Consider the following 24,683-nt stretch of genomic DNA (forward strand, 5'->3'; position numbering starts at 1 on the left):
AGATTTTCAATGCCCGTCAGAAAAGTGTGCTTGAAAATGAACAGAGATTTTTCTTGAATGGTTTGAGAGCGTGAAGCTAGGGACGCGTTTATATATAGAGAGAGAGCGGGGCTTTCGTAGAAGGAAGAAGGAAGGGTAATTTACTAAAATGCCCTCGGAAACGTGTTAAGAAAGGAAATTATGTAACTGAGGGTATAATCGTCAAAATTATTATCGGTTCTCATCTGACACGTCAGAAGTGATTTATTTACGTGATTTATTTGATGACATTCATATCATAAATATAAATTAAAACGTTAAATTATTCATATTTTATTTTTCATAAAATTAAATATTTAATAGAAGAATATCGTATCAAATAAGCCATATGCCCATATCTGTATATTTAATTTAATTAATAAAAATAAAAATCTAACAGAATTTTTTTCTCTTTAGAGTATAGGATATTAAATTCTAAAGCAAATTTTATTCGTGGAATAAACTCAACTCATTCTCAAATTTAAATTAAATTTACTTAACACATATCTAATTTATTTTATTCATTATATTTGGAAGAATTATAAATTAAGTTAGATAATTCATTTTAATCATCTTTAATAAATTAATGTCAATTTTAATAAACTGTTTTATTTAAATTTTTATTAAATATCTATCATACTAAAACATCACTAGTTTAAAAAAAATTAGTCATAATATAAATGCATGAACTTATAAATTTATGACTTTGTAGACAGAGGAATTCATATCTTGTATTAAATATTTTATCATTAAGTTAAATAGTTTTTATTGTCATGTTCCGAACTAAAAAAAAATAATTGAATATATATATATATATATATATAAAAGATTAAATGGATATTTGAGTCTGACCGTGAGTTGACCCGTTTATAAACTTAAAACGATTAAAAATAAAATGTTAAATGTATGTTTTTTTACCGAAGTAAAAGTGTAAGGTCACATATTAGAGGTCGATTATTGGAGTGGATAAATGTAGAATCAGATAAATTTTAAAAGTGTCTGGATTGCCGGATCGAGAACTGTGGTTAATTTGGATATATATGTAAGAGTAAAATAATACTTGGTTTGGATTGTGGGTTGATTCGCCCATAAATTTAAAACGATCAAAAATAAAATTAAAAATATTATATGTATGTTTTGAGCTTACATCCTAACAAAACAAGTACAACTCTTTAACCAAATAGGCTAATAAAACTTTATATTTTAAATTTAACACTAAATTTGATGAAAACGGGACGAGACATTTTAACAATATAAATTAACTTTTTAACTAATTAATATATATATATATATATATATATATATATATATATATATATATATATATATATATGATGCTTAATTTCAAAAGTGTTCGAATTGTTAGGTCGATAGATATGGTTAATTTGGATATATATGTGAGAGTAAATGAATATTTGAGTCGGATTGTGGGTTGACACACCCATAAACTTAAAGCGGTTAAAAATAAAATTAAAAATGTTATATGTATATTTTTGACTGAAGTAAAAGTGTAAGGTAGGTCGATTATTGGAGTGAATAAATGTGGAATGAGATAGATGGTTAACCGAATTGAGGATAAAGATGGTCAGGTTGTATGTGAATAATATTCGTTACAATTTGCGATGATATTGATGAGTGGGTAAATGAGAGTGTTTTATTTTTTATTTTAATATATTATTCGTGATATATTAACAATTTTAAACATTGAAATATATATTATTATAATTTTTTTTAGTAATTTTTTTTTTTTATATTTTTATCTGTATATATAGTAGGAGAATCTTACTTGTTTTGATAATACTAATAAGACATGTTTGTGAAATTTGTAAAATTAAGTTTGATTACATGTAAAGGCCTAAATTGCACAATTTTGACTCCGAATTATTTTTTAATTGCATATTAACTTAAATGTACACGTAATGTTGTGACGTAAAATTTATGTAGGAATTTGTGAAGATATTTTTTTTTTGTTGATTCGATGTTTAATTACTCAACAAAATGATATATATATATATATATATTTTGAATAAAGACATTTTCTGTTTTCATTTTCTGGATGATCATCCTCTAATTAGATGTTTCCAATTAAGAATGTAATAAGTTTATAAAACTAACTTAGCCATTCTTTAACTAAGTGGTTCCTCCAATACAGATTAAGAATGTAATATGTAACTAATATAATCATATGCCTAAGACAATTTTTAATATTATTATTCTTCTTGATAAACTTAAATTATTATAACCAATCGAAACCATATGTTAGAATTAGGATTAATATTTAAACATGTTGGTAATAAATGAAATTTGACATCCATATTTAATTCCATTATAAATCTAACTTGGTCAGTTTTATGTTTTTTTTAGTTTTTATTATGAAACTAGCATAGCCTAATTTAAAACAAAGGATAAAAAAAAGAGAAATTTGAGGAAATGACTTTCAGGTTTTAAATACGAAAAGTACCGCGCTTAAAAAAAAACGTTGGAGTGTCCCCCGCGCATTAAAAATAATACGCTAGCATTTTCCGCATTTAAGACCCTTTTAAGGGTCATTTCCTCATATTTCAAAATAAAAAAAATAAAAAATGGCTCTCGACTAATTTAGAAAAAGAAAGATAAATTAGTTAAACAGGTTGGTCCGTGTCTAATTTCAAAAATAATAGTTAATAGATAAAAACATATTAGGCCGTGGCCCAATTCCAAATAAAACAGTTTTAATGACATAGAACATATCTAGCCCAACCCAAAACATTTTTTTAAAGGGCATGTTTAGTCAACTTGTGAACTTGCTCAAGTTCTTTGCTTAGAATTGTAATTAGAATATTTTATATATATTTTAAAACAAAAATATTTTATTATTTTATCATTTATACTGCATTTAAATATATTGAATCAATATATTTTTTTTTAATTTAGAAAGTTTAAATGTTAAATCGATATTTTTTTAGTTTAAGTAAGTTAATATTTCGAATTGATAAATTGTTTTTTAGAATTCATGAATTTAACATGTCGGACTGATATATTTTTTTTAATAAGAATCGAATCCTAGAAAAAAAAACACCAACAATCATATAGGTTTGGATACATGTGAAATCTTGGAATTGAATATACCATCAAGTTAAGAATCAAATGCAAAATCAGTTATAAAATCAAATTATAAATTAGAATTTTACAAATAAAAAGGAAGTTATTGCCAAACTTACTTTCAATTTTTTTTATGAATTCTAATTAATTAAGGGAGTGAGTTTTGGGCTACAAATTAGTTTTACATTCATGAATATTGAATGAAGGACGTAAATTAAAACCAAAAGAACAAGGGGACACCTTAAATCAATCAAACAATGGCAAATAGTTCTTCTAAAATTCTTGATGGAAGGTCTTTTAAATTTGGTGATAAGAACTTCAAGATCAACTTGCAAACTATTTATCATTTCTTAGTCTCACACCTTAAACACTCCTCTCAACTTCAACACAATTTTCTTAGCTTCTCAATCAAATGCATTTACTTCAAACATAAAACACCAATAATAAAGAAGATAGCACACATTGTATTAAAATCTCATTTCATTGTATTTGATTAAAGATCTATTACAAATTATATCATCACTAGAAATAGGAACACACTAATTTAATACATCAAAGACATTTGGTTGAATAAAGAGTTAATGGAGAAGAGAACATAGTTGGATATGTTAATCTTCTCGAATAGAGTTGAAATCTCAACTCTTGAAGGTAGATTCAAACCTCCTCTCCTTAGTAGATCTCATAAGGTGAAAAGGTACTTGAGGAGAAAGATCCTCTTGTCTACTTTTTTCTTTGGATTATTTAGAATGCGTTATCAATGATATGTGTCTTATTTTGCATCTTTTCTCCTTTTCTTTTTTATTCGAATGACTTAGAATGTACTATCGGTGATAAGCGTCTTATATCGCATCTCTTGTTTTTTTAGAGTTAAATATTTTATTCATGTTTCTGAAGAATGCTCTAGTCTTGATATATGTATTTGTTTTATTTAAATTAGAATATTGTTTTATTTGTTTTTTTACAAAGAGAAATAACTATTATGATCAAGCATAGTGAATAGGTTGCCTACGCATATTTTGACAAAGAATTAGGTCAATGACGTAGTTCGTGGTCATCTGAATCTTTTTTTTGTATTTCTCATTTTTTCCTCTTGAAGATGTCCTATTTTATAAACTAAGACTTTATTTTATTATAAGATCCCTTATTATGAGAACTAGAGTTTCATTCCCTTTTCTATTTTTTTTTATTTTTCATTCATTTTATTTTTAATTGCCTTAGTATAAAAAAATATAATTTTATTTTTGTTGATGTTGTTATCATCATTTCAGTTTTAAGTTTGTTGATGTAAATATTTTCAATGTAATGATTTTAATGCATTCATATGCAAATACAATTATATGAAGGGTCGATCATTTTCAAATTCTTCATTCATGACATTTTTTGACCTCCAAATGTACCATCAATCAAGTATGAGAAGAAATCATGTTCTCAAGTTGTCCGAGAGATCCTTCACTGTCTTCTATTATTTATCTTAAATATTTGACTCACTAGCTCGAGTAGACAATGAGATTGTTCTTCCATGAGCACCGTTCTTGAGCTTGAGTTTTAGTCGTGTTCTTGGGACTTGGAATCATATCTTATGATCAAGAGATCATGTCCTAATTTTGTGCTCAAGTTTTCCGAGAGATACTTCATTGTCTTTCGTGATTTATCTTGAATGTTTGACTAACTTGAGTAAACGTTGTAATTATTTTCCACAATAATTGTTCTAGAGACTAAGATGTAGTCGTGGTCTTGGGACTTGGAGTTATTATTTATGATTGAGAGTACATGTCTTAGTTGAAGACCAATAAAATAAACACAATTATTATTTACTTCAGATATATATCGGACATCGTCACTTGTTTTAGCCGCTCTGAGATGTCGTACGAATAACTTTCTAAGGCCACGTCAAAACTATAATAGGTCTCTCATTGATGGAGTGAATCATCTCTCGATTTTTATACCGAGTTAGCATTTCTCGCATGCTTGTTTATCCGCAATACATTGCTCCATTTATATGGTTGGTTGTTCTAGCTATCTCTTTTATTCAAATAAAATAAAATAAAATCTTCAAAGGGATATAACGAGGTCGCTTCAAGTTTGTTGAATACCAAACATATAAGACATTTGGGGAGTGTTGTCCATTCTCGTCATTGTATTTGATCTTCAATTGAACTTTAGAGATTTGAAGTTGTGGATTATGATCAAGAGATCTTGCCATGAATTGAAGGTTGATTAATAGACGTGACCACCCTGAATCACATATTTGTCCTTAACATCTTCACATACTTGAGTTGTTTGAGATGTCATCATTTGTACATATGTTAGCATTTCACAACTCTATCAAACTATAATAGGCCTCATATTAATGGAGTGCATCATCTATCATTTTTTACGTCGAGTTATAATTTTTCGGATGCTTGTATATCCACAATTCATTGCTCCATTTCCACATAGTTAGTTTTTCTAGGTACTCCATTTGCTTGAATTTATTCAAAGATTTTTCAAAAGTATAAAATGGGCTTACGTCCATCATTATGAGCATACCAATTTATAGGACTTTGAGGAAATAATTTATATTCTCGTCCTTACATTTCTCATGATCGTTGTGTAGACCGAGAAATGTCTTTATCTAGATGACATGATCGTCTTTGTCTCGAAGCAAGGGAGAGTCAAAATATCATGAACGTGACTTATGGAATGATGACCCTTCAATGTCTACCTGCAATGCAAATGCTATGTTCATGAAGCCTAATCATCTACGTGGCTTTTGCGATTCTTTCAATGAGATCATTTTTTGGTTTGTTGTGAAGAACATGTGGATATTAGAAAGATGGTTAAGAAAAAAAGTCACATCAATTATATGACAACCCGTGTTGTCATTTATGCACTTACATTTCCTAACGGGAAATAGGCACACACTTTTCAACTCGTCGTTTTTATTTAAAATGAAAGTATTTAAATGTATGGTTACTAGTAAACAAAATAAATCGTCATAAGTATTCAACCTCCGTCATCACCTTATAAATGCACACATTATTTTGCAAAGTATAAGAAATGGTGTAAGTTCAATTGATAGAAAAAGAAAATCGAGTATTCTTCGATCTCCTTCTCTCCTCATCATTTGATCTTTATCCTTCTTCATTTGCTTTGGCATGCCTCTTGTGAAAACTTAACCATAAATGTGAGATCTCTCTTGTCGACCGTCATCATTTTTGTGTCGCTCCACTTGGAAGAATATGAGGTATTATGGTTAATCATGACCTTTATAACTAAGTCATTTTCTCAAAGGGCGATATCTCGCTTAGCTTGAACATCTCGTGGTGAATCTCACAACACTTGCAATGGGCGGTCCAAATGGTTAGCGTCGTGTCATCGATCATAGACTTGCCTACAAAATAAACACCAAAGACACACAACGGTTTTTTAAAGACCAGAATGTACCCATGAGTTCTTATTTTAGCTATAATGAATACACGTATTTACATAAGTATAGTAACCACGTAAAGGCTTTCAACATGGCTTGACCATTCAAGAACGACGAACGACTAGATCTTGGGAATCGTAACCGAAATTTTGTTTCTATGGAGAAATCATAAGAGAAATTTCACTCACCCTGTCGAAGAGCATACAAAATCACCAACTAAGAGGAAGCGTCATCTCAATTGAGAATTTCTCATCATCCCCATGATTCATATCCCTCAAAACATATCTCATCGTCGGGAAGAATGATTGGATCCCGTGTCTCTGGGTTCATCCTCTCGCATCATCGCTCAAATTTGGAACAAATTGTAATTCCTCATTGACTAATCTTTGCACATAATATTATATAATATTATAAGTGTGCAGTTGACGTCGTACAACACACATCATGTACTACCTAAAAACAAAGGGTGATGTGCTTAAGATTAAAATAAATGCACATAGAAAGACGAAGTTGGGTGATGTACCATTTTTTACTTTTATTTATTACTTTTATCTTTTGCATTTTTATTTTTTAGATTTGTTTTTTTTAAGGTGTAAAATATTATTTTAATAAAGACAAAAATTTTATTTCAAGCTAAACATCGATTACTTCTCAATAGAGTCGCTAGAAAAACTGTAACACAAAAACTCGACCCTTCTCGAGAAGAGGTTTTTGTTTCTTGATGGTCGTGTCCCATAACTCACATTCCTCTCAATTCTCGAGTGAGACGAGAAACCAAAATTTTATGCTTGACTAATGTGCGTTTAAAACCACCAATTTAGATTAGCTTTAACTTTTTTAGAGTCGTCACATAATTTAATACTCGAGAAATTGTGTAATAAAAATATTTTGCGTGTTAAAACACATTTTAGAGATTATAGTTTTCATTCGTTTTTCTTATTCATGGAGTTGTATTTAGTACCTCAAATATAAATAATTATCCCCATTACTTAGTAATTTAGGTTGGCTTGGCCCGAAGAGGTATACTTATTTTCAAGAACCAAAAAGACTATGAGAAAAGCCGTACGAGTCACTAAAACGACAACTCCTTGCTTTCCCAGTCAAGTATTTCACCATCCCCATACTTACATTGATTGACAAAAGTCGATATACATATAAACTTCATTCTATTCTGGATGAAAATGGAGTTTTGTGAATTCTCTCCAGAACTAGAAGATCATTTCGAGATCTTCGAACATATTCAAACCCTTTCTTTATCATTATGATATTCCACATGGATAACCTTGAAATGAGTAATTTTATTAGGCCAAACATCTATTCGAAAGTAAGTGTAGTTCATCGGTTCAACCGAATGCCCCTCTCTTTCGGCAAAGAGAATATGAGTGTACGGTTATTCTTCATATGCTTCGCCATAGAATAGATCATCCCCATTCCCGTTCTTTTTAGTGTACTTGCTTTAGCTTGATTACACGTGAGAAATGACTCTCGTGTTATGTCTCATGTGCTTGTAACTTGACAATATCTAATTTAAACCTTTGATCATTTAAAAGAATATTATTATACACCTTATTTATTTATCTAATCCTAGGGCATGGAGTTTTGTGAATTCTCCCCAGAACTAGAAGATCATTTCGAGATCTTCGAACATATTCAAACCCTTTCTTTGTCATTATGATATTCCACATGGATAACCTTAAAATGAGTAATTTTATTAGGCCAAACATCTATTCGAAAGTAAGTGTAGTTCATCGGTTCAACTGAATTCCCCTCTCTTTCGGCAAAGAGAATATGAGTGTACGGTTATTCTTCATATGCTTCGCCATAGAATAGATCATCCCCATTCCCGTTCTTTTTAGTGTACTTGCTTTAGCTTACACGTGAGAAATGACTCTCGTGTTATGTCTCATGTGCTTGTAACTTGACAATATCTAATTTAAACCTTTGATCATTTAAAAGAATATTATTATACACCTTATTTATTTATCTAATCCTAGGGCATGTGTCTAAAGGTTTTTTCAAACATAAATATGTGTCTAGTTTTGTATTATTTTGTTCTTAAGGCATGTGTATATGTCATGTGTCTTATCACTAAAATAAAAATATTAGTACATGTAGATGAGTAGTGAAGCTCGAAAAATGAAGATACATTGGGCCAGATCGGGCCATGGATGAACAATTTTGGTCACGGGTATACAAACACCGATAAGCATACGGGTTTGGACACATTTGAAATCCTAAAATTGAATATACCATCAAGTTAAGAATCAAATGCAAACCGAGTTATAAAATCAAAATATAAATTAGAAATTTAAAAAATAAAAGGTATTGCCAAACTCATGTTCAAAATATTTTTATGAATTCTAATTATACTTTATGTCCAGAAATTGAGATAAACTGTAATTGTGGAAAATATACATAAATTTGAAATGAGATACGGTCCATGAAGTCGTTCTTCGTTCTTTGGATCTTCTTTGATCTTGGATCTCTAAGTTCTGGATTGGACCTAAATTGGTAATGAATGATGTAGGTGGGGGTTTACGTCTTCGAACTCTCTATCGATAGCCCTTGAGTGTTCTTGAGAGATGAACATACATCTACCTTTTATTTGATGAGAGAAACGTGATAGGTAGGCTATTTGTATGGGTTGGGGATTACCCTAATATACCCATTTATTATTCGGCCCATCAACGAAATAATAAGTGATATTTATGCTTCTACATAAATATGTTCCCACATTTATTATAGATATCCAAATAAGCCCTTAACCTTTATACTTTAATAGATCACTTAATTGAACTTTAATCTTTATATGATAACAACTAATATACAATTACTAAATAATATAATACCTAAATGTTTAAATTAATTCCAACAATCTCCCACTTGGGTTATATATATATATATATATATATATATATATATATTTCCTTCAATTGTATATTATAACTTTAAGAGCTCAAAATATTTTACCATTTCCAAATATATTTATATCAATCTCGACCATCAATTATATAAATATAGGATTAAAGCGATTTTTGTTACATTAATTTGTAACTAAACCCTCAATAGTCACATATGTCAATACAATCAAATGACATAAATCAAATATGGGTGTGTAGTGTGGATTAGCATGTAGTATGATCTTTAACATGTCTAATACCAACAAGGTCCTCCTTTATTCCTTATAGAAATCACTCCGAATAACTTTATAATTTTGATTTCTATTAAAATTAAATCTTTAATTTATTTAGAAACTAAATTTTTAATGTGCATATAAATTCCAAATTATATCTATATTACATTACAAACTCTCGCTAAAAATGTATATCATCTTAATATGCAATATCCATTTGAATAATATGTTCATGAAAGACCTCTGATATCAAATATTTAGAGAACTAATCTATAATTTTAGAGTTTGTTCAAATATACTCAATAGATAACTAAACATTCTGAATTCTTTATTTTCTAAATAGTACGACTTAGTTGAACTCATATTACTCTTAAATTAAAAGAACTTTAGATTATTGTCACATAATATTTTTAGTGGTCTTTCTATATATATCATTCATAATTTGCAACTCTGTGACAAAATTTTACAGTTAGATTCTTTAATTGGATGTCAAAAAACACCTAATAAATTTTGCCATCATGCTGAAATAATTATAGTGTCTTCTTAACACTCTTACCATAATTAATTATTTCAACTAATAATTAAACTAAAATTGACACGAATTTCTGATTGTTTTGGTATCCAACAAAATTCGAATCAAAATACCAAATGATCTCTATCCGATTCGATTTCACTATATGTATAGTGTGTAATGTTTTGTTTTTAAAATGTTACATTACTTGTTTGGTTATTTTCTAATGATCCAACGAGGATCCTTTAAGTATTTTTCTAACATCATAAATATACTTAATTTCTTGATTCATATATTCTTGAGCATTCATTAGACTCTTGTTTAAGGAGTCTTTTGTATTTATTTATTTTAAGGCTATTCTTGAAGTACTTATGAGACTAAATTTGTCTCTAGATTTTTTAGAATATCCAATAATTAACATCTAATGATTCTTTAGTCCAGTTTATTTTCTTTAGACCTATAAAGTATAATCTTAACTGGATAACCCCAAAAGAATTCACTAGTTGTTTTAATTGAAATTTTATTCCGTATATAAGTTGTAATTATTAATTCTTCTCTTCAAATAAATTAATTAATGGAGATATTCCATAAATGATTGTTTCCAAATAATTAGTATCTAAAATAGTTTTTTATTTATTCATCTTTAATATGAATTGTCATTGTTTGCACTGATGTTACTTTCACCATCAATTAACTTTTGACAACTAACTCAATTTTAAAATAAAGAGTATCTAAAATATTACTTTATTTTCTCATCTTTAATTTGTATTGGCAATGCCCATGTCGATGTTTCTTTCACCATTAATTGACTTTTGACAACTAACTCAACTGTACATCAGCACATTACTTTAGATAGTAATACTGAAGTTTATCATCAAATGTTTATGATTATCGAAGTTAAATTACTCTTAGAACAAACAAACAAAAACTGTAATATGTATTCTTTTATGCACCACTTTCTTTAGTAATTTTCTTTTAGGTGCAACATTTGTAATTCCTACAACTTTATTATCTTGTAAGGTATATGCTAAGTGAATACTATTTATTTTATTTTTGTTTCAATCTTTTATTTTTTCTTACACGCAATATGATGTGAGTTCTTAAAAAATATATATATTAACTTCTTGAAACAATAAAGTTCCACCAATTTGACACTACAGCTTTGTTGCAACTTAAATCAAGCAATGCAAATTACATCAAAGGCAGTATTTATTTTGAAAGTTTCATACTGGAAGACAGACTACCAAACAGAGATAAAAAACTGAAAACTTAAAATTGAATAAAAGGATATAACCAGTTAGTTACCTGCAGCTGCAAAGTGTGGAGAAGGAAATTCTTAACAATCTCAGTTTCTCCATTAAGCAAGAAGGCAACTGCTGAAGGGATAAAATCACGGATGAAAACTTGATCATAGTTGAGTGGTTGCTTATCAGCAGAATCACTAGCTGCTGCAACTGTCCCAACTGGGTTCCCGCAATAGGTCACAACTGCATTTCGAAGCAACTTCCAAGCCTCTTTTTCAATCTCAGACAACTCTTTCTCATTGACCAACACATTTTCCTTATTCAAACCTCCTAAAGTATCTACCTTATCAGCATTTACTTTTGATTCATTAGCTTCTTCTAATTTAAACTCTCGTTCCTTTACACCTGGACCCTTATTCTCAATCACTATAGGCTTCACATTCAAACCACCTTGAATATAAATACTCTCAAACCCTGTCTGACCAACATTCTTTTCTGCTGATGTCGAATTCAACCTTATATTCGATGCAACATTAACTATAATCGTTGCAAACTTTCGCTTATCAATGAAACAGCTCCTAAAACCTCTAGTTTGGCCCCAGCCCAAATCAGACCCATAAAAAGAAATCCGATTCAGATCAGTTTTAGGAACAAATCCTAATCTATTCCCCTTACAACTACTAAATTGACCAGTACCCTTTACTTTAAATTGTAATTTCGACAAATTATCAGCAATTAAATGATTACATTTTGGGAAAGGAAATCTGAAAATAGAGGAATTCCTACCGCCGACTAAGATTTTACTATAAGGCTTCATTACTATGGAAACGCCAATACAACTAGTAGCATTCACCATTTTTGTTATGATCTAAAACCCAATAGCCGCTGTATACTAGTAGTATTACTATATAGGTTCCAATTTCAAAAAAAAACAAAACCCAGATACCTATATAGAATCGAATCCGTATTAGAGTATCTACAACTATATACAGAGATCCGTAAGTCCTCAAAACTGAAACAAATGTAAAGGATCAAGAAAGAACGATTGATTTTAACAAAGCTTGAAGCTTTACTTACAGATTTTCAATGTTCGTCAGAAAAGTGTGCTTGAAAATGAACAGAGATTTTTCTTGAATGGTTTGAGAGCGAGAAGCTAGGGACGCGTTTATATATAGAGAGAGCGGGGCTTTCGTAGAAGGAAGAAGGAAGGGTAATTTACTAAAATGCCCTCGGAAACGTGTTAAGAAAGGAAATTATGTAACTGAGGGTATAATCGTCAAAATTGAATTGATGGAAGGATTTGATTATCGGTTCTCATCTGACACGTCAGAAGTGATTTATTTACGTGATTTATTTGATGACATTTATATCATAAATATAAATTAAGACGTTAAATTATTCATATTTTATTTTTTATAAAATTAAATATTTAATAGAAGAATATCGTATCAAATAAGCCATATGCCCATATCTGTATATTTAATTTAATTAATAAAAACAAAAAACTAACAGCATTCTTTTTTCTCTTACTTCTCTTTGATGGGTTTTTTTTAAATTAAAATTAAATTTTTTTCTTTTATTATTTTCGCTTCAAGTTTTTCCATTACTTCGATTCTTTATTTAAAATACGTAATTTTTAATAACAGTATAAACTTAAATGTCCCAAAACTAATTCTAGATAAATAAACTTATCAATATTTTATATAGGTTTGTCTGTCACTTTAGCCAAAAATAAACCAAATAATCCTATAAAGGATATTAAATTCTCACGCAAATTTTATTCATGGAATAAACTTTACTCATTCTCAAATTTAAATTAAATTTACTTAACACATATCTAATTTATTTTATTCATTATATTTGGAACAATTATAAATTAATATTAATCATCTTTAAAAAATTAATGTTAATTTTAATAAATTATTTTATTTAAATTTTTATTAAATATTTATCCTAATAAAACATCACTAGTTTAAAAAAAATAGTTTTTTAGATAGTCATAATATAAACACATGAAATTATAAATTTATGACTTTGTAAGACATGAGTTCATATCTTGTATTAAATATTTTATCACTTAGTTATTAGTTTTTATTGTCATATTCTAAACTAAAAAAAATAATTCAAAATTTTGATAATACTAATAGACATTTCTGTGAAATTTGTAAAATTAAGTTTGATTATAGGAAAATACCTAAATTGCACCATGTGTATTTGTTAGCTGTCTATTTTTTACTAAGTTATTTTTTTTTCCAACTAAGTTAAATACACATGTAATGTTTGTGACGCTAAAATTTATATAAGAATGTGTGTGAAGATATTTTTGTTGATTTGATGTTTGATTACACACCAAGTATCCAAACATATATTTATATTCTTTGTAACATATGAATATGTGACAACTTGAAGAATCAAATGTCTTAATTTAAAGAATGTGACCATTTTGAATGTAACATATAAATTTGCTACGACTCGAAGATTCAAATTTAGATAAATAAGCCTAAATTGTCCACGTGACAATGAATTGAGCATAAAAAGTAAGGTTCAATCATACTCAACTTCAATTGAGTTAGATTTCATTTTCAATAGAAAAGTTTTCATCGGCATCTTTGGACTTCAAGTGCGTGTATTTTCCAGATTGTCTGGATATGGATGATCATCCTCTAATCAGATGTTTTCCATTAAGAATGTAATAAGTTTATAAACTAACTTAGTCATTCTCTAATTAAGTGGTTCCTCCAATACAGATTAAGAATGTAATATGTAACTAATATATACCTAAGACAATTTTTAATCTTATTATACTTCTTGATAAACTTAAATTATTGTAACCAATCGAAACCATATGTAGAATTAGGATTAATATTTAAACATTAGAATTGGGATTAATATTTAAACATGTTGGTAATAAATGAAATTTGACATCCATATTTAATTCCAATATAAATCTAACTTTGTCAGTTTTCTGTTTTTCTTGTAGTTTTTATTATGAAGCTAGCATCAGCCTAATTTAAACAAAGGATAAGAAAAAGGAATTGGCTTTTGACTAATTTAGAAAAAGAAAGATAAATTTAATTAAATAGGTTGGTCCGTGTCTCAATTTCAAAAATAATAGTTAATGGATAAAAACATATTAGGCCGTGGCCCAATTCCAAATAAAACAGTTTTAATGAAATAGAACATATCTAGCCCAACCCAAAACAATTTTTTTTAAAGGCATGTTTAGTCAACTTGTGCACGATTCAACCAAGAATTTTATCAAAACATTGATTGTTTTTATTTTTCTTAGTGTTATTGATAACAATGAAATTGGATTATAATTCCAATTTTTAAGTTTGGTATATCATTTAAAGTGAAATTTAAATTATAATTTTAATAGAATTCAAACAAATTTAATTTTATCATTATTAATTCCACTTTTTCTTTGCTCAGAATTGTAATTATAATATTTTTTTTATATATTTTAAAACAAAAATATCTTATTATTTTATTATTTACAATGCGGTTAAATATGTTGAACCAATAATTTTTTTAATTTAGAAATTTAAAATATCAAATCAATATTTTTTTAATATAGTAAATTAACATTTCAAATTGATATATTGTTTTTCTAATTTAGGAAATTAAAATGTTGAACCAAAACTTTGTTTTTTATAATTTATGAATTTAGCATGTATATATTTTTATTAATAAGAATCAAATCCTAAAAAAAAAAATTATTGACTTTTGAATTATTCTAATAGGTTGTGTAAAACAATATCTTAATAAAATAATGTATTCAAATTTGTTTTATTATATTTTTTTAAATATAAAAATTGAAATTAAATTATAATTTCATAGTTTTTCTAAATATAGAAATTGAATTGTAATTAAATGTCAAATATATTTCTCAGAAGAATTAGAATTTGAATTCCAATATCAATTCCAAATCTAATTTCAATTCCAGTTCACCAATTAAAACATAGTTGGATATGTTAATCTTCTCAAATAGAGTTGAAATCTCAACTATTGAAGGTAGATTCAAACCTCCTCTCCTTAGTAGATCTCATAAGGTGAAAAGGTACTTGAGGAGAGATCCTCTTGTATACTTCTTTTTTCTTTGGATTATTTAGAATGCCTTATCAATGATATGCATTTTTTTCCTCTTCTTTTTTATTCGAATGACGTAGAATGCACTATCGGTAATAAGCGTCTTATCTTTTGTTTTTTTAGAGTTAGATATTTTATTCGTGTTTCTGAAGAATGCCCTAGTCTTGATATATGTATTTGTTTTATTTAAATCGGAATATCGTTTTATTTGTTTTTTACAAAGAGAAATAACGATATTTAGTGAATAGGTTACCTACGTATCTATTGACAAAGAATTAGGTCAATGACGTAGTTCGTGGTCATCTAAATATTTTTTTTTGTATTTTCATTTTTTCCTCTTGAAGATGTCCTATTGTATAAACTAAGACTTTATTTTATTATAAGATCCTTTATTATGAGAACTAGAGTTTCATTCCCTTTTATATTTTGTTGTTATTTTTCATTCATTTTATTTTTAATTGCCTTAGTGTAAAAAAAATGATTTTATTTTTGTTGATGTTGTTATCATCATTTCAGTTTTAAGTTTGTTGATGTAAATATTTTCAATGTAATAATTTTAATGCATTCATATGCAAATACAATCCTATGAAAGGTTGATCATTTTCAAATTCTTCATTCATGACATTTTTTGACCTCCAAATGTACCATCAATCAAGCATGAGAAGAAATCATGTTCTCAAGTTGTCCGGGAGATCATTCATTGTCTTCTATGATTTACCTTAAATATTTGACTCACTAGCTCGAGTAGACAATGAGATTGTTCTTCCATGATAACTGTTTTTGAGCTTGAGCTTTAGTCGCGTTCTTGGGACTTGGAACCATGATCAAGAGATCATATACTAATTGTGTCCTTAAGTTTTCCGAGAGATACTTCATTGTCTTTCATTATTTACCTTGAATGTTTGACTAGCTTGAGTAGACATTGTGATTCTTTTCCACAACAATTGTTTTAGAGTCTAAGATGTAGTCGTAGTCTTGGGACTTGGAGTTATTATTTATGATTGAGAGTACATGTCTTAGTTGAAGACCAATAAAATGAACACAATTATTATTGACTTCAGATTTATATCGGACATCGTCACTTGTTTGAGCCGCTCCGAGATGTCGTACGAATAACTTGCTAAGGCCACATCAAAACTATAATAGGTCTCACATTGATGGAGTGCATCATCTCTCGATTTTTATACCGAGTTAGCATTTCTCGCATGCTTGTTTATCCGCAATGCATTGCTCCATTTATATGGTTGGTTGTTCTAGATATCGTTTTTATTCAAATAAAAAATTCTTCATAAGGATATAACGAGGTCGCTTCAAGTTTGTTGAATACCAAACGTATAAGAAATTTGGAGAGTGTTGTCCATTCTCGTCCTTGTAATTGATCTTCAGTTGAACTTTAGAGATTTGAAGTTGTAGGTTATGATCAAAAGATCTTGCCATGAAATGAAGGTTGATGAATATGCGTGACCACCCTGAATCACATATTTGTCCTTAACATCTTCACATACTTGAGTTTCTTTAAGATGTCATCGTTTGCACATATGCTAACATGTCACAACTCCATTAAACTATAATGTGCCTCATATTAATGGAGTGCATCATCTCTTGATTTTTACGTCGAGTTAGCATTTTTTGCATGCTTGTATATCCACAATTCATTGCTCCATTTCCACATAGTTAATTTTTCTAGGTACTCCATTTGTTTGAATTTATTCAAAGATTTTTCAAAAGTATAAAATAGGCTTACATCCATCATTATGATCATACCAATGTATAGGACTTTGAGGAAATAATTTATATTATCGTTAGATAAATTCATACCGGTTCAAATAAACCTAACTTAAACAAACTTCCTATGCAGGAACAAGGAACCGGACCGGATGAACAATAAGAAAACCAAATAAAGCAAACGAACCGGTCAAGGAACCAAACCGATCAAGCACACCTGGAACGTGACCGAACAAAGGAAGGATCGGCCAAAGCTCAAACAGCCGATCAATCCACAAGACCGGAAGAAGTCCGGTCACTTCACTATCAAAAGATACTCGGCCAAGTCAAGTGGCCAACCTAGGCCAAGTAAAGAGGCCGACCTGCACAAGAAGACACTTTGGGTATCTGTTGAGAATGATACCAAAGGAACAGACTGAATACTTCCATATCCATGCAAGTCTGAGGAAAGACTGCAGGCTGCAGAAAATAGTACTACCGGATCTTTCTACTTCGGGATAAGCCAGAAAGGAAATCTTCAAAGTACAGACAACTGTCCAAGCAGACAGTGCCTACATTGAGTAAAAGACAAACCCGGCAGGTTTGCTTTACAGACCGGCAGGTCTGAAACAGGATGCCAGGTCTGAGATTGACCGTCAGGTCTGAGGAGAAGACCGGCAGGTCTGAGACACTGAATCACTGCACCGCTGACCAGCCAATCAGATTCAAGCAAGTGAAATATGACCGTTGGCATATTTCACCTATAAAAGGAGGCAGTTGCAGAAGAGTAAATGGGGGACAAAAAGGCAGATATTGAGCAGTTACTAAGTGAGACAAACATTAAGTGCATTTACTACAAGTGATAACAGTGTGGTATTCTAAGAAAGCCTAAGTGCTAAATTCTAAGTGTGTTCTACAATTTCGGTGTGAATTGTAAGAGTGTTATCGAGCAGAAAATAAGTCTCGATCGGATTGTATTTGTATTCCTTAGTGAATATCCTTCTCGCGGTTTCGAGAGGAAGGGGTGACGTAGGAGTTTTATCTCCGAACATCCATAAAACTCTGTTGTGTTATTTATTTTCTGTTGGCTTCCTTACATAACCGACTAACTTAACCATACCGCTCCAAACCAACTCCATACTGACCATACCGAATATCCAGATAACCGAAACCGACCCACCATTCTTCAAATCTCCATCATCCGAAACCGACTCCGCCTATCATACACGTGTACCGCTTCAACTTGAAAGCAAACCTCTTCCGCGCTTGAACCTAGTTCAAGGGTTTGTGACAGGTTGTGTAGTATTGAAACCCCGGTGTTAATCTCTAACCGGATTAACCACCACCCTACGAGTAAGAACCGCTAACCGGTCCAACCCCCGGTCCACCAGCGGCGACCTAGATCCTAACAATTGGTATCAGAGCAGTTAGTTTCAATACTCAAGCAAACATGTATCAAGATAGGCCTCCAATGCTAGAAGGTGATGACTTTGCCAACTGGAAAGCACGCATGCACCTGCATCTAGTCACCTTGGATGATGAAATGGAATCCGTTCTAACCGAAGGACCGATAGTCATTGATAAAGACAGAAAAGAATGGACAGCTGATGATAGGAGAAGGAACAATCTGGACAACCATGCAAGAAACCGGATCTCCAACAGCGTAGATAGAAATACATACTGCAAGATCAGAGATTGCAAAACCGCGAAGGAGACTTGGAACACGGTCATCCAGATTTTTGAGGGAAATGAAAGAACCAAAGAAAACAAGATAATGGTGGCCACACAGAGGTTTGAAAGCATCAAAATGAAACCAGGGGAAACTATGAAAGAATACAGTGACCGGTTCACTAGTGTATTAGATGAGTTAGCAAATCTGGGTAAGAAGTATGACAACAAAGAGGTCATCATGAAGGTTTTAAGGTCTCTTCCAAGTGCCTGGGATATAAAGACGATGGTCATGAGGGAATCAAAGAGCCTACGTAAGATGAAACTATACGATGTATTCGAAGATCTCAAGGCTTATGAGTTCGAGATGAATTCCAGAACTGAAGAGGAAGTCTCGGCCTCAACGTCAACCAGAGCACTGTTCACATCTACGGAACCGGCTGCACCTGCTCCTGTTCCTATATCTACATCTGCACCGGTACCAACTCCTGCACCTGCACCGATCAGAACCGCCGAACAGTTTACTGAGGACGCCATGGCCATGCTTGCACAGAAGTTTGGGAGGTTCATGAAAAGGAGCCAACCAACAAACAACTACTATGGTGACAAATCCAATATAAGATGCTATAACTGTAACTGTATGGGACATTTTAAGTGGGAATGCAGGAAACCAAGGAGAGATACCCAGAAACCAGACTACCAAAATAATCGGAACTATCAACAAACCGGTGAAGGAAGTGAAGTACCGAAAGCATTGATAACCGACGATGGAGGAAGTCTATGGGCTCACAGTGACAGTGACGATGACCTCACATGTCTCATGGCAAATGAGGAACAGGTATTTGACTCTCCCTGTGATGAATTTACTAAAGATGAACTATATGAAGCATTGAATGACATGGTAGAAGAATATAAGAACCTACTGACCATGCTACCTAAGCATATCAACCTTAAAGCCGATCCCATAGTACCGATCCCAGTAGAACCAGAGGTACCTATCATAATCGAACAGGAGGCTATACAACCTGATGATATCCATACCCTAGAAACCGAATTAGAACTTAAGATCGAACAACCTAGTGAGTCAACTAGAGAACTAACCGAGAAAGAGAATGCCAAATTTCAGTATACGATGGCCGCCTATAGGAGATCTAGCGATATAGTAAAGAACCTGAATAAAGAATACAGGCATCCACGTTGTAAGAATGGCCTAGGATACACAGAGAACAGATCTAAAAATCGAAAATCCATATGGAAAGCAAAACTTACAAAAGGAAACCTTCCCTTCATAAAATTCCTTAAGAGCACCTGTACAGCTGAGGAAGAAGAGACCGAATACTATAGGAAAGAAAAGACAAAGTACGATTATGTTGGCCCAACCGATTCATGGCTTGACCTTGAGAAAAGGAAAGCAGAAATCCTGAAATATAAGAAAGACTTTCCTGAACCACGTAGGTCAACCTATAGATCATCAAACCAAAGACCATCATCATTTAGGTCATCTGTAGGGAAACCGAAATACACCAGACCAAGTGTGAGGAGAACAGTTGAAACTTTAGCAAAGAAGACCGTTCGACTTATCAAGGTTTGGGTACCTAAGGGACTAATCGCATGTGGACCCAAGTAAATGTGGGTACCAAATAGTTGTAAATATGTACTTTGTGCAGGATCCAAAGAAACGGCTAGGAAACTCCGAATGGTTCTTGGACAGCGGTTGCTCCAGACACATGACCGGAAATAGCAATTTGATAATCGACATCAGATCAGTAACCGGTGCTCCAATTACTTTCGGTGACAACTCTAAAGGTAAAACCGTGGGCAAGGGTAAGATTGTCCATGGTAACCTAACTATTGATAATGTACTTCTAGTTGAAAACCTACGTTTTAATCTACTTAGCATTAGTCAGATGTGTGATGCCGGATACACAGTAGAATTCCTTAAACATGCATGCTTAGTTAAGAACTCTCAAGGAATAGTACTACTAACCGGAAATAGGATAGGTAACATCTACAAGGTAGACTGGAAAACTAGAGTAGAACACCCTATATGCATGATAGCTAAAACTGATCAAACCTGGCTATGGCACAAAAGACTAAACCACCTAAACATGAAAACCTTAAACTACATTCGTGGTAAGAAATTAGTTGAAGGCATCCCAGATATAGTATTTAACCAGGATAAGGTTTGTTCAGCATGCCAAATGGGTAAACAAACTAGGTCATCGTTTAAGAGCAAAGGAAATCTCCAATCTAGCCGATGCCTAGACCTTCTTCACATGGACTTATTTGGACCAATTCAGGTCATAAGCCTAGGCGGCATGCTCTACACCATGGTAGTTATTGATGATTACTCTAGATATACATGGGTAATATTTTTACCATCTAAACGTGAAACGGTATCAAACCTAATCAACCTCCTTAAGCGTTTGCAAAATGAAAAATCAACTCGTATAAATTGCATTCGAAGCGATAGAGGTACCGAATTTACTAATAGCACATTAACTGCATATCTTGATGAATCCGGCATTAGACACGAGTTGTCTAGTGCTAGGACTCCTCAACAAAATGGCCTGGCCGAGAGAAGAAACCGGACTCTCAAGGAAGCCGCACGGTCCATGATAGCCGACTCCGGCATTGCTCAGAAATATTGGGCTGAAGCTATCAACACTGCATGCCATACACAAAATCGGTCTTTGATTAACAGATTTCACAACAAAACACCATATGAGGTTTATTTTAACAAAGTTCCTAAACTTAAATATCTCAGGATTTTCGGTTGTAAATGTTATATTCATAATAATGGTAAAACCCAACTTACTGCTTTTGATGCAAAGACCGATACCGGCATTATGCTGGGATACACTTCAGTAAGCAAAGCATATAGAGTGTATAACAATAGAACTGCAACCATGGAGGAAACAATTCACGTTGTTTTCGATGAATCGGTTGAAAGCAACACTGCTTCATGCTTTGATCTACATAACAGACTGGAAAATAACGATATTCATTCTGATAGCGAAGATGAGACCCCGGTCTTCAGGGGATTTGTCCATGACCTAATGGGTAATATTGATACCCAGCCGGATCAAGCTGTTTCACAGCAGGAAGCTGACACTTCGGTCCAACCCGAGGAAGCCGGTCGGTCTGACAATCCTGGTCAGCCTACCGACATGTCTAGCCTTGATCAATTAAACGGTAACTTGGTAGACACCCTTGAACTGAATCTCAGAAGAAACAGTAAACATCCTCCTGAGCAAATTATAGGTGACCCTTCAGAACCTGTTCGAACTAGGAGTCAACTTCTGGAAGGATATTTTAACTCTGCTTTTATATCCCAGATTGAACCGAAAAGAATAGATGAAGCATTGTCAGATCCGGACTGGATCTTGGGAATGCAAGAAGAACTAAACCAGTTCGAGAGTAGTAAAGTCTGGTACTTAGTTCCCAGACCGAAAGATAAATCGGTCATAGGAACAAGATGGGTATTCAGAAACAAACTCAATGAGGACGGTTTGGTCACGAGGAACAAAGCCAGATTAGTGGCTCAAGGCTACAAACAGGAAGAAGGCATTGACTTTGAAGAGTCATTTGCTCCTGTAGCTAGGATTGAAGCCATTAGGATTTTTCTTGCATTTGCTGCTTTCAAAAATTTCAAAGTTTTTCAAATGGATGTTAAAAGTGCATTTCTGAACGGTGATATACGTGAAGAAGTGTACGTTGAACAGCCACCCGGCTTCAAGAACGCTGCACTTCCAAACCATGTATACCGACTAAACAAAGCTTTATACGGTCTAAAGCAAGCACCAAGAGCCTGGTATGATACGCTAACCGCATTCCTATTAGAGCATGATTTCACCATCGGTTCAGTGGATAAGACCTTGTTCAAATTTGAAAAGAAGGAACATATCCTACTTGTTCAAATCTATGTAGATGATATCATTTTTGGTTCCACTGACCCCAAGCTTTGTGACAAATTTTCAAAAATGATGACTGACAAATTTGAAATGAGTATGATGGGAGAATTAAGTTTCTTCCTAGGTCTTCAGGTTAAGCAACTCAAGGAAGGAACATTCATCAGTCAACCGAAATATACCAAGGAGCTTCTAAAGAAATTCGGTATGGACACCTGCTCCTCGGCGGCCACTCCAATGAGTTCATCCATTAAATTGGACAGAGATGATGAAGGGCAATCAGTAGATCAGATTGCATACCGGGGCATGATCGGTTCCCTGCTATATCTAACAGCAAGTAGACCGGACATCCTGTTTGCAGTTGGTGTGTGTGGGAGATTTCAAGCAAATCCAAAGCAATCCCATTACACAGCCGCAAAAAGGATACTGAAGTATCTAAAGGGCACACCTGATGTCGGTCTGTGGTACCCAAAGGACTCATCATTCAATCTAACGAGCTACTCAGACGCAGACTATGCAGGCTGCAAAATTGACAGAAAGAGCACCAGCGGAACATGTCAGTTCCTCGGTGACCGACTGGTATCATGGCATAGCAAGAAGCAGACATCCGTGGCTACATCAACCGCAGAAGCTGAATACTTGGCGGCCGGAAGTTGCTGTTCTCAACTTCTCTGGATCCAACAGCAACTGAAGGATTTCGGCATCCTAGCCGAAGAGTCCCCGATATTCTGTGACAACACAAGTGCCATTGCGATTACATACAACCCGGTTCTCCATTCCAGAACCAAGCACATCGACATAAGGCATCACTTCATTCGAGAGCATGTCACGCTGAAGCATATCCGGCTGGAATACGTACCCACCGATCAACAAGTAGCCGATATCTTCACAAAGCCTCTACAGGAAGCTAAGTTCTCTCAATTTAGACTTACTCTCGGTTTAACCGACATCAGTCAGATCCTTCCCAAGGATACGTAAAAGGAAAAACCGGCTTCAACAGATAAAACAGGTAGTTCTTCTTAAGCTGCTGATCTTTGAATTCTCAAGATGCCTATGGAAGAACCGCCCAGCTCATCAGACAGAGTAAACCGACCGGCTATTTGGTGGAAACACCAGCTAACCGCATCGGGATGAACAACTGATGACTGACCGGTTCGGAAGCAGGTCATCCCAGATTATTTGAATTTCACAGATGTGGAACAACTACCAATGTTTATAGATATCTGTTCTGAAATGTTGCCTTTTCAAAGAAAACTGGTCGCGCCTAAAAAGACGTGAAGATCTTTTGATATCTTTCACGGTTCAGGCCTATGACCGACACCTAGACTGCAAACATACCCATTTTGGTGAAAAACCTTTTATCCTGCAGTTAATAAATGTCATTCCATTTAATGTCTGGACAATAGGATAGCCCCTAAACTAGTATTTAAGAGAGGGCAACACTCACCACAAAACTCACAAGTCACAAGAATACTCTCTCACTAAGGCAAACTAACCATGTCTCAATTCCCAAACATCCTCCAAGTAGATTTTGAATCCTGTACCGGTACCGAAAACTATGAAGTGTATCGGATGATTAAGAAGTTAGAAGATACTGGTCTCCAGTATTTTCTGGATGATAAGCAGATCATCTACCCTGAATCAGTTATGGAATTCTACTATAACGCCAGGGTATTCCGGGGCACACCCCATTTTGAGACCCACATTCAATCCAAAGTTGGGGGGGTAATTTTCGACTTCACCGAGCAGGACTTTGGTCGGTGTTTCAGTCTGCCCAAGCAGGGGATCACAGATCTCAATCCTCCTGCAGACATTAAGGCTGAGGTATCCCTGGCCTTTGCCCGGTCGGATGAGCCTGTCAACGACCGTGGCTCTAAATCTCTCCTGAGGGCTGAATACCAGCTCCTCAATGATG

At 32.7% G+C, this 24,683-nt stretch overlaps 1 protein-coding gene across 1 annotated transcript; it reads right to left on the reverse strand.

The window, feature by feature from the left end:
- Window positions 1–11,329: 11,329 nt before the first annotated feature.
- LOC124943553 (alkaline/neutral invertase C, mitochondrial-like) lies at window positions 11,330–12,252 on the reverse strand. The gene is made up of 2 exons (XM_047484049.1): window positions 11,458–12,252; window positions 11,330–11,392 (listed from the first exon to the last, which is right to left on the reverse strand). The coding sequence occupies exons 1-2, from the start codon at window positions 12,250–12,252 to the stop codon at window positions 11,330–11,332; spliced, it is 858 nt and encodes a 285-aa protein (XP_047340005.1).
- Between the last annotated feature and the right edge of the window lie 12,431 nt (window positions 12,253–24,683).

Source organism: Impatiens glandulifera, chromosome 6 (assembly GCF_907164915.1).
Source record: "Impatiens glandulifera chromosome 6, dImpGla2.1, whole genome shotgun sequence".
Classification (NCBI taxonomy): Eukaryota; Viridiplantae; Streptophyta; class Magnoliopsida; order Ericales; family Balsaminaceae; genus Impatiens; species Impatiens glandulifera.